General features: G+C 38.1%; 1 protein-coding gene across 1 annotated transcript in view; it reads right to left on the reverse strand.

The window, feature by feature from the left end:
- Window positions 1-12,772, reverse strand: part of CSMD1 (CUB and Sushi multiple domains 1) — a 1,233,014-nt gene that overhangs the window by 95,668 nt on the left and 1,124,574 nt on the right. The window contains exon 49 of the mRNA XM_069805938.1: window positions 8,290-8,478. Within this exon, the coding sequence (XP_069662039.1) occupies window positions 8,290-8,478 (189 nt within the window). The remainder of the gene's footprint in view (window positions 1-8,289; window positions 8,479-12,772) is intronic.

Here is a 12,772-nt window from a genome sequence, read left to right on the forward strand (position 1 = left end):
CGGAAGGACACAGAAGACCTGGTTACCTGGGACATGGAGAAGGCTGAAGCACTCAATGACTTTTTTTGCCTCAGTCTTCACTGGCAAGTGCACCAGCCACACCAACCAAGTCACAGAAGGCAAAGGCAGGGACTGGGAGAATGAAGAACAACCTACTGTAAGAGAAGATCAGGTTCGAGACTATCTAAGGAACCTGAAGGTGCACAGGTCCATGGGTCCTGATGAGACGCATGCGTGGGTCCTGAGGGAACTGGTGGATGAAGTTGCTAAGCCACTCTCCATCATATTTGAGAAGTCGTGGCAGTCCAGGGAAGTACCAACTGACTGGAAAAGCAGAAACATAACCCCCATTTTTAAAAAGGGAAAAAAGGAAGACCCAGGGAACTACAGGCCAGTCAGTCTCACCTCTGTGCCCAGCAAGATCATGGAGCACATCCTCCTGGAAACTATGCTAAGGCACATGGAAAATAAGGAGGTGACTGATGACAGCCAACATGGCTTCACTAAGTGCAAATCGTGCCTGACAACCTTCTACGATGGGATTACATCATTGGTGGATAAGGGAAGGACTTGTGCAAAGCACACTTACCTGCATGACATCCTCGTCTCTAAATTGGAGAGACATGGATTTGATGAAAGGACCACTCTGCGGATAAGGAATTGGCTGGATGGTTGCACTCAAAGAGTTGCAGTCAATGGCTCGATGTCCAAGTGGAGAGCAGTGACGAGTGGCGTTCTTCAGGGGTTGGTATTGGGACCAGCGCTGTTTAACATCTTTGTTGGTGACACGGACAGCAGGATTGAGTGCACCCTCAGCAAGTTTGCCGACAACACCAAGCTGGAGGGAAGGGATGCCATCCAGAGGGACCTCAGCAGGCCTGAGAGGTGGGCCTGTGCAAACCTCTGGAAGTTCAACAAGGCCAAGTGCAAGGTCCTGCACATGAGTCAGGGCAATCCCAAGCACAAATACAGGCTGGGCAATGAGTGGATTGAGAGCAGCCCTGGGGAGAAGGACTTGGGGGTGCTGGTTGATGAGAAGCTCACCATGACCATATCCTGGGCTGCATCAAAAGAAGCGTGATCAGCAGGTTGAGGGAGGTGATTCTCCCCCTCTACTCCGCTCTTGTGAGACTCCACCTGGAGTACTGTGTTCAGATCTGAGGCCCCTAACATAAGAAGGACATGGATCTGTTGGAGTGAGTCCAGAGGAGGGCCATGAAGATGGTCAGAAGGCTGGAGCACCTCTCCTGTGAAGACAGGCTGAGAGAGTTGGGGCTGTTCAGCCTGGAGAAGAGAAGGCTCTGGGGAGACCTTATAACAGCCTTCCAGTACCTAAAGGGGGCTTATAAGAAAGATGGGGACAAACATTTTAGCAGGGCCTGTTGTGGTAGGCCAAGGGTAAAGGTTTTAAACTACAAGAGAGTAGATTTAGATTAGATGTAGGGAAGACATTCTTCACTATGAGGGTGGTGAGGCACTGGAACAGGTTGCCCAGAGAGGCTATGGATGCCCCACCCCTGGCAGTGTTCAAGGCCAGGTTGGATGGGGCTTTGAGCGACCTGGTCTAGTGGAAGGTGTCCCTGCCCATGGCAGGGGGGTTGGAAGTAAATGATATTTAAGGCCCCTTCCAACCTAAACCATTCTATGAATCTTTGTAGAATGTAGAATGTAATTGGGTTAAGATTTAACTTCTTGCCAAGTTTTTCAGGTCTCCTTTCTGATATCAAAACAACTATCTCTGTATTAAGTGTGCATACATTTAATTGTATAAAACCAAAATTCAGAACTATCAGTCTACACACCCATCCATGCATGTGTACATCTGTACATACAGGCGGACCTTATTCTAGTTCCCTATAAATACTTCAAACATGGATTAACTTCAAATAACTTAGTGGTTTCTATGGATCAAGAAGAATTTACTATGTCATTTGAAAACAAACAAAACCCAGGTCTGTTTAGTTCATGTTAGAAGCAAATACTTCTGTTAGCATTTGCTCTTCACCTCTAGCAACAACCTTTCAAGAAACTACTGCAAAGTTCAAGACTGAGTAGCTCTTATGTACAAGTTATTTTAAAGAATAAAAGATGTACAACAGCCAGGTCACACCCAGGTGGGCCTGTCAGTTTTTTTCAGGTCTAATGCAATGTCCAGTGTACTAAAGCATCTCAAAATCTATGGTTACCTGTCACACTCCACCACTTTTATTCTTAGTGTTGTACCTCAGTCCTCTACTATCTCTCTTCTTTCCTCCACTGCTGCTGAATCTTTTACTGCTGCGCTGTGAGGTTATTCTCACTGATGCTGTAGCTACTAATCATAAAAGCAGTTTTGGCATTCCGGCACTGTTCCTGCTACAGTCTGTTTATTTGTTGTTTGCTTCTCCCCCAGAGACTGGGATTGGAAAGAAATATTCCTGCTGCTACTAATTTCTTGAGGCTGCTAATGGCTTTTAGAACAGTAGTGTCCAAACAAAACCTATTAGCACAGCCAGTTTCACTAAATAGCAAGTACTTTGATGTTTGAAGTAAAGTTAGCTGAAGTAAACTGACTGAAATAGCATATCGTCTTTGGACAGTGGAAACAATGTCACTACTGTCCCACATCCAAGTATTTTGAAGCTCCCAGCCTCCAACATGGTTGTAAAATGATAAAGAATGGTGTCAGGAAATCTTCTGACTTGAGGAACTGTCAACATGCTTCTTAGCTCAATGATTAGATGAGACTGCCAGGTTCCAGCTGGGAGATGTGCATTCAGAGTATAAAAAATACATAACCTTAATTGTCTCTATTATCTTCCACAGCAGAAAAATATACTTCTCCCAAAGAACAGGTAATCAACGCAAGTGGAAAAACCTTTTACTACCTAGAAACTGAGATGCAGTTTTAGTTGTTCTTTAGTGTTCCACATGTGTTAATGGAATTTATTTCTTATCAAAACCAGTACATTTAAAGTTTGTGGCAATAATTTAAAATATCTATACACCTATATACCTTTAAGATACTTATGTATTATTCATCTTTAAAGCATGTAAATTCACTGCATACAGAAAAGAAGCTGGAGACTGCACGACAGTCAGACATTGAGTTTATTTCCATACATTGGAAAATCCCTAAATTTAATGCATAAGCATTTACCATTTAGTGACCTGTTTCTGGCACTGAACATAGTGCTGAGATAAGCATTTAAATACCCTAAAATTAAAGGTAGCAATAGAGAAGTCCCTAAAAGTGGGATTCAAACCAAAAAAAAAAACCATGCTGAGCAGCTTATATTATGATATCCAATTGGAAACATCAGGGAGAGCCATGCCACAAAAATCCTAATTCTCAGACTTGGATACACACAGAAATAACAAAGAAACCAAAAACAGGGCTGTGTGGTCTAGGGCTGTGGGTGTAAAAAACGGTTATGGATGGTCATCTAGTCTACTCTGCTTTCACAGGCCAAAATTATACTTGACCGATGATCATCTAATTTGTTCTTGAAAGACCTCCAGTGATGAAAATTCCACATTCTCCACAAGCAACCTATTCCAGTGTTTCACTAGCCCCTCTGCGAAAAGAAGAAAAAAATAAGGAAAAGTCTAACTTAAGATCCTCTTGAAGTAAACTTAGCTGTAATTCCTCTATCTGGAAAGAACACAGATGATTATTTCATTCCTCTTTGGAGCTACTTCTAGCATATTAGAAGACTGTTACCAGGTTTCTGCTCAAACTTCTGTTTTTATTTTAATCTAAAGTACTATACTTCTCTTACTGTTTTATAATTTGAAATATGATCATAGGTTTAGAATACATTTTAAGAGGAAACTGGGATTTGGAACTTCTAAACTCTGCTACTTACCTCACATTTTTCTTTTAAGACTGGGTGCTAAGAGGGACATTTTTTGCATAATAACATTTATCAAAAAAGTGAAAGGCCCAAGTTTAATTCCATGCTCAAACACACAGAACAGCTAATTTTATGAAAAAGCAGTTTGGTGGTCCCAGACTCATGGTTCTTGCACAAACTGCAAATGGATATTTCCCTAAAAAAATTTCATCACTCTTCAATCCCTGGGCAGAGATGGAACCCAGTTATGGTCGTCAAATAAGCTTTGCTCAGCACAGCAAAAACTACAAGGATCTCTAGCTCTGCATTGTGGTTCTATCCGCTTCAGCAAGCACAGAGGTACCAATAACAACAGTACTTTGAATCAGGATTTCAAGCAGGAAATGTTGGCATCAGCTGTATTTTTATCATGAGTCTGCCACAGGTTTTGAGCCTTTCCAAGTACCTACAATCCAGACTAGAGAACTTCTTCCTTACTGTTGGTACCTCCAGTTTTCTTTTACAAACCTACTAGGGAGTAACTCAAATGGTGAAGAGCAGCCAAGTGTTCTTCAAGACTCTTTAAAATTATTTTTAACTCTTTTACAAATGAATGGGAGAAAATTGGGAAGAACAGAGTCAAAGGCTGAGTCCTGTATATGAAGAACAGGTGGGATAAAGAGATGTATTTGCTCATGCCTCTCAGAGGAACACAGCCATTCTCACTCTCTCGCTGCCACCATGTCTCAGTCTCGGATACCTGCAGCCCAGCACTCCTGATCCATATTGACACTGACAACTTGCTTTCAGTTTTTTATTCTAACCTCTCTTCTTGCCAAGCTTTTTTCTTTTTTTTTTTTTTTCTCTTATCATCTATTCATCCCTGAGCCTCAGCCTTCTACTCCTTCTCTCCCCAGCATGGGGAGCTGGACATGAGCTAAGCAGTGGTTGACATATGTGGTTGCCAGGATCATTGGTGCTTATGCTATTTCCTCTCAGCAGCTATTTACTGCTATTGTGTAAGAATTGGGTTTTTTTTCTGCTTATAAATATTTTGAATGTAGCACGATTCATGTTTCTCTTTTTCCTTCACAAATGTACTAAAAGCAGTAACAATAAGTTCTCATTTCCGAGATAGGAGTCAAGTCCTTTATACATTGTCCAGGACATTATTACATCCGTCTGCACTTCATAAGATTGGAATTGAAAAATATCTTCTGACCCTACCAGATTAACCCATATTAGAGATGTGTTCATATTAACATTGGCATTGTTATATTAAACATGAAAAAAACCTCCCCTTTTTTTATAATACAATCAAATTTGATTTCAAACATTAATTCTGACACAGTTAAGTTATTAAGTACAACTGTAACTCTGCAGGACTGGTTTTACAGAAATTTTAGACTTTATCAAAGGCATTTTTATTTGGAAACATCCGATAATGAAATCCATGAGCTGGACCAAATGTGTAATTTTAATTAATTTTCAAAGAGAATGCATGTATTTTGATAACAGATACTTAATAAATTTAGAAATATACTTTCCATTTCAGAGTTTATTGAAAAATATATGCTTCATCTAGACATACAAGTTGGAATAATTATGTGAGTTGTAAATGAGACATATTAAAATTGAAGAATCCTACATCAATAAGAAATTTCTAGTAGAGATTAAACTCACTCCCTATCTTTCCAATCTTTTTCTTCCTACTGGTAACAGAAATCTACATACCCACAGCCACTTATATTGCTGAAATTATAAATATGGCTTAAAATTAAAGAAAAAATGTATTTGTGAACATGCTACATTGCTAAAATTTCAGTTATTTCTTGCACATAGTGATAAAATCACAAGGACAGACACAGTGTCTGAAGTTTACTTAATTTTTTTTTCAGAATTTATTACCTTCTGGGACTCTTTGTCCCCTGGTCATCCATGATCAAGTCCTGGGACCTCATGTCAAGTCCTGCACATATCTGCACATTTTTCCTCCCACTTTCTGTGAATTATTCCATTCTGCCCTTAAAACTGGGGATTTTTTTCTTAAATCATTCAAAGAACTGTTCTCTCTATTACTCTATCTCTATCTATCTCTATCAGAACTCTTCACACACCTCATTATGTTTAGATATAGTTTTCAAAGTTAGAATAGCAAATTGGCAAGCCTTTCTCTGCCATTGGTATTGAAATGTGAACATAAAATTTTAAAACTAGAAATGTAAAAGAAAACCACTTAAAATTAGATTATTCTAAAAAAAAGAGAGAAGCTAAGAAAAAAGCATCACACTAGTTTTTTTAAGAGTTCTGAAGTGCTGGAACATCATATTTTCATCATACAGACCTCTGCTATTTGGTTGAACAATAGTGGTGGTAGTAGTGGCAGGTTAATATCATCTGGATGGATAAGCAGTAGAAAGATAAGGGGTAAATTTGCATGTAATTCCTGAGAGCTGAGGAATCATGAGATCTTAAATTCTGAAGAAAAGTATGATATAGGGGCTCCTAAAGTTTATGGCCCCAACTCCTCCAGCCAAACAAGCACACACAGAATATTGTCTCTATCCTCACACACTCAAAGTACCTGAGATCCAGAGGAAGAGGCCAAAATTTCAGTGCCTTTTAAAAAAAGACATCTACTGGCTAGTCAGCAGATTAGCTCCCAAAGTTTCACTGACAGTATTGACTAGATTAACTACAACAGAGTTTAGGCAGATGGGGCTTGACTTGTTTCCATCTCCCATTGTCTAGAGGTACTCAAGACATTCTTAGACCTTCAAGACATCCTGCAAGTCTAGTGGATATAGCATAGGAGCTTGTGCCTTTCTGGACTGGTAGACGGAGGACAGGTAAAATACCTCAGGGCACCACCAATGACACTAGGTTTCTATGTTTAAGCAAATTAATCAAAACTTTAGCTCACATACAGATGCTTAAATTTAGTCTTAATCTTGAACAGAATTGCATCCTCTACTTCCCTGATCTTCTGGCCAAGCTGCAGGCCTAGTCATCATTCCACATTGTTTAGTGCAAAGCGTCTCTGTCCTTTCAGTGCCTACGCCAGCACCAGAAACTGCACCTAAAATGCATTTCAGGTAAGTCCAAAAGCAGCACTTGTCCCTAAACTTACCTCATGCCCAGCTCACACACAGACTGTCCCATGATTTGGTGACCTTCAGGAAGGTCAAAGAGCAGCATATGCCGTAACACATTATGGCATATGGGATCAGAAGACATCCTGGAGTCTGGAAGCACAGATACACAGATCCTGCTCGTGGCACACTGGCAGCCTGAGCTTCTCCCTGGACTGGTAGGGGTATAGCCACATGGCCCATCTAGGCATGAAAATGCTTGCCCTGAAGAAATATTTAGCTACCAAATCACTCTGTATAAAAAATATGAACTGTACTCCTTGAAGTTATTCAAGTGTAGCCAAATTTCTGCAGCTTTTTACTTTTCTTGCAAATAACACACCCTCAACAGAAGAGTAAGCATCATGCCAAATCTCAGTTGGCCTTTTAAGGCACGAAATAGAACTTCCATCTTATGTTGTTTTTAGAAATTCCTGATTCATCCTTGATGGAACCTCAGGCAAAATACTTTTATTGAAGAAGACATGAAGCACTGCTGTTAATGTCTTACAAAGTTAGGAACAGTGAAACACAGGCTTTAATCACAGAAGTTCCGATAAGTCTTAAATATGAATGCTACTACATTTCTTCCTATAAACAAAGCAGACTAGAAGCAGACACAAATGAAAACATGTAGAACAGACTGTATATGATATGGATAGAATTTGCAGTCTTTCTCCTCTCCCCCACATTCCTGATCTTATCTGACATACAACTCCTTAGTCCCCACTGTTTACTGAATAATGTGTGAAAAAGCATTTTTAACTAACACCAACTGTGTTTAACTGCTTTGTACTACTTTATGTTACTCCTATTCTTTGCAGTTTGTGCATGGCTTTTCAGACAGGGAAAATTATAAACATTTGACAAATGGTAACTACTCTTAACAGATGTCTGGAACAAGCTAAAGCGGACCCTGGCTAACTCCAGGATATAAAAAAAAAAAAAAAGGCAGAAGTTACAAATTATGTCTTCACAGCACTGCTTATAAAGTGATTTTCTAAAATAATCAAATTAATGCCTGAAAACTACTGAATTTTTATAAAATGTTCCGTAATACAACAATATGAGCTGTGAACTGTTTAGAGGTATGTAGTTTACTAAATAAAAAAGAACTGAAAAAATATTTTTACTTTGGTCTGTATTTGACTGCATTAATCTACTCCTTAATACTTCAGCTCTGCACATATTAAGTACACAAGTCAATACGTATTTGGATAAACTCATGATGTCAATGTATCTCTCAGCATACAGCAGTATTGACAATGCTGTATCTTTGTTCCATAAAATATTCTTTGCAATGAAATTATAGAAGCATATTCAACAAGAAAACATTCTCTTACCATGGCAGATTGGCACAGGAGAATCCCACTGGTACATGCCATTTTGGTGACGCCTGCATGTCGCATTATTGTGACCAATCATTCTATACCCAGGTTTGCAGTAATAGCGAACTTTACTTCCAGCGGGACCACCTGTTTTATTTACAATTCCACCGTTTCTCAAGATAGGGTTTAAGCTGCAATAGGGAGCTAAATGCCAAAAAAGGGACATTATTAAAAACATATAAAACACACTTAATTTACAAAGTTCACATTATTTATGACATGTACAAACTTTGAATACCATTAAAATCAGTACAGAATCCTTTACATTACTTTTGGAATCCTCAGTGAAGACTCAGACTCCTTCTGCAGAAATGTCATGAAGTTCAAAAACACAGTTTATAATCACAAACCAGTTTATGAAATTGTACATGAAGAAGCTGCAATCAGGATACATAGATTGTTCAGTAAGTTTACTCACACTTAGTAAACAGTCTACTTAAAAATTGATAAATTTGTAAATATAAAACTGCTCTTTGAGCTATACAATATACAAAACTAATTAGGAACAGTTTTATTAAAAAAATCCAGTGCACATAGGCATCTAAGTAAAAAATTAAACATTTTGCCAAATATGTTAAAAATTTGCATGACAAAGTACTATAGACTGATTCATCAGACGCACTTTTTTCAGATTAAAATTCATGTAATTTTTTACATACATGTTCCTGCAAAGATAGTACATGACAATTGTATTAATTTTTTAGGAAAAGAATGTAATTTAAGTGAGTGCAGCTTCTTAAATGTTGAATTTACACTATATCTGAAGTAAGATGGAATGCACTTGTTTAAATCTAAGTATTGATATGAAAGTAAACCTTGCTAAACCTTAATCACTACTACTACAAATACTGCCCACAGCGAGGTTTTTCTGACCAGTATGGTCCTCAAGAACTTGTGACATATAGACGAAATGTTTAGACGTGATGAGGAAGTAAAAAAAGTACAAAATTTATAATTGTGTCAAAAAATGAGTAATAAAGACCAGTTTTTTTTAAAACAAGGTTGCGATACCTGTACGTAAGGATGGACTATGATTACCCAAATTGGATCCAGGTCACGCAAAAGTACAGGATATTTTGACATACATGTGGAGTTTAACACAAATCTGTTTGTTGCATGCAAACACTTATCACTGGATAAAAGCAATATGAAAAATTACCTTGACTCCACATGGATGTACAAGTCACTGCGTATTTGCAGCAGTGCACCATGTCAAGCTTACAGAGATTACAGAATAATCATGGCAGGACCATGGCTTGTAGAAAATAAACCTGGCTGAACATCCACCACTGCAATAAGCCTACGAACATTCTTCACAGGGAAGACAGTGTTGAACTCCACTGATAACTAAACATCAGTACCAAGCACACTGAGACTGTAACTGCTGCTACAATAGTAACTCTCTACACCATACTGAAATGTGTCTTAGGCGTACTATGATGTTCATATCATTTTCTATAGACAATTATCCAGTAGAAGTTGTGGTTTTATTTCACAAGTGTATAATTACAGAATTTGGTTTATATCTATAAATATTTTTCATATTCTTTGTTTCTTGCACACATCCTTGATTTCCTTCTTTCAGCTTTCAATATCTAGCTCTCTATTTATTTTTACTTTGTACATATATTTCAAGTCCCTAAGATGCACCTATGATATCAGTTACCACCTAAAGATGGATGTTTCTGTTCACTGACTATGGAGAGACTATGGAGTTGATTAGACTCCTAACTGAGATGCTTCCTTCAATTGTCTAGATTTAGATGCAGTGTATCAAAGTCAATATTTCTAAGAAATGCCACCCAACAAAAGGCATAAAACTAGGTCCTACATTAAAGATGCTGAAAAATGTTGCCATCTGTTGAGTTTCTACTACAGATTATAGTTCTCAATTAAGCAACATTATTTCTACTTGAAATGTCATTTTTATATATTCTTTCACTTGGGGGATTATTTGAAAAAACTAAATCAAAAAGAAAAAAACCAAAAACCAGGATGAAAATCAGTAAACTACGATGGTCCAGTAAAACAGTTGTCTGGGGTCATGTTCTGTATCTCTTATAAGCACAGTGACATTCAGTTACACTCCTAAGTAAATGAAATAAATTACTAAAATACTCTTTAAATTTAAAAGGGGATTTGACATCTAAAGAAGCACAATGAACATGGCTTTAATTTTCTTTTCAACCTATTGAAGAAAAACTTATATTGTTATTGCAAGACAAGCTGGTTAAGACCAAAAGTCCAGTGGTTAAGACCACTGAAGTCATCTTCAGTAGCCTCTTAAGCACTAATTAATTTTAAATATCCTAGGAGACCTTAAGAATAGCAGGTGAGTCCTAAACATAATATGCCATTCAGACAAAACTCCAGATTGATCTCCTCAGTACTGCAATTCTAAACAGAAAATATTTGCCATATGATGTGTAACCCTGTAGCCCGGTAATGCAGTATTGCCTTTGCTAGTAACAGGTCAAATACTTTGTACTGAGTTTGCAAGTTCTCAAGACCAAGGTTTTTCAGGTTTGTGTTGTCTCAACCTTTTCTGACCTGCATGCAGCTTTGTTTTTACTTTGTTTAGCATTAACAGATTTTTTCTTCTGGGTGGGTATGCCTAATTTGTTTTACTTCTGCATTATGATTGTAATTTTCTATTATCTTTTTATGGTGCAATCATAGCTCTATATAGGTACTTGTAACAAGTAATTATTCTGTGTAGAATAAGATATTTAGGACTCCACCATGGTGATGTGTAGACAAACACAGGCCTGGTGTAACAGCAGAGGCATTGAGATGTGAGGACACAGGATACAGTGTAGAGGAGTACAGGCATGGTATGATAAGAGGGTGACAAGCTGTGCACCATCTAAAGCTACACACAACTCACCAGTGGTCAGTTAAAAAAATTATAACTCAGAGCTGGGCAAAAATTGTTTTCAGGCTTAGGTCAAAGAGAAAAGAAATAGTAACTACACGTAAAATGGACTATGTATAGTAAAATCATGTGTAACTTGAACTTGACCAACAGCAGAGTGTAAAAATGTGTTAGTGAACAAAAATGATCCTAAGTGGATCCTAGAGTGAGGAAGAAATCATCAACATTACACTTTTCCCATTGAAGGACTCTAGCTGCTGCTGAGCTACAGTATCTCCCCCAACATACAAACACCAAACGGAAGCCATCGATCTTGGGTTTCCAAGGAGCAATGGAAGCATGACCATAGCACCAGGGAAAAGGTTAGATAATGGGAAGTCTGTGTATAACAATTCTAACCATACTGTTTTTCTGTATAGTAGCTTTCATTTATTCTTTCTTTCCTATAACCATTTAATCTAGACTAGTAATTCTTTTATTAACTGCTAACATTTCAGTTATACTAACACTAAATTCTTGGCTAGACATATAAAGCATAGGTTTTTTACCCGTAACAAGATTTTGAGCGTAATGGGTTGTACTTTGCATTCTGATTACCATGGAACTTCCTGCCATTTTTTTAGCTGTGGTTAATTTCAACAATATATAGTATATATGAACCTCCAAAGAGATCAGCTTTAAAATGGCATGAAATATGGGACAATCGGGATGCCAAATTACACAGAATGACGTCAAAATACTGAAAATTTCATGGGAGGCCACAGGGGAAATCTATCAGTCATAATTGTTGCTTATGTTGTAACAATTAACAATGCCCAGAACCCAAAGGCATATCTTAAGCTCTCCAGTGACCTAAGTGGTGTTCAGAAAAAAAATCAAGTAAAAAAAATCTTTTGAACTAAGAAGAAGAAATTGATATAAGAAAACAACAGGAACACAGAACAGCAATAATTCTCAGAATTTACTTCAACATCACTTTGGCAAATACACTTAATTCCTAATGGCTATTATTGCAAATTTCCTATAGAAATCCATAGCCTCCTTCCCCAGCTACCTTGATGACTCCTGTATATCTGCTGCTCTCAACCATCACTTCAACCTACTGTCACTACTGCTTACTTTTCCTGCCACCCCAAGTGTCTCACTGAGTGAATGGCAGCAGATCCATGGGGCTGGAGGAAATAGGGAAGAGGAGATGTGGGAACTGAGATGTCTTGGTAAAGCTCTGTGGTCATCTGACATTGTGAAAGATAACGGCAGAGGTTCAAGTGTGAAAATAAAGCTATGAGATGTGCTATAACTAGAGAAAAGTAAGAAAGAATATTTGACACCAAGGTACCGGGTTTAAGAGCCCAAGGGAAGAACAGTCATGACAGATTATGCACTGAGACAAGAAATAGGGAGGGAGGGATTGGGGGCTAAGAGCCAGTGATGGAAACAAGAGGAAGAGAAGGACCAGGTTAGCTATTAGAAGAGGCATCAAAAGGATGGATGTATCAGAGACTGAGATTATGTTCAGAATAAAATGTGGTGCAAGGAAAACATATGTATGATTCAGGGAAA

The sequence above is a fragment of the Haliaeetus albicilla genome, chromosome 18 (genome assembly GCF_947461875.1).
Source record: "Haliaeetus albicilla chromosome 18, bHalAlb1.1, whole genome shotgun sequence".
Taxonomy (NCBI): Eukaryota; Metazoa; Chordata; class Aves; order Accipitriformes; family Accipitridae; genus Haliaeetus; species Haliaeetus albicilla.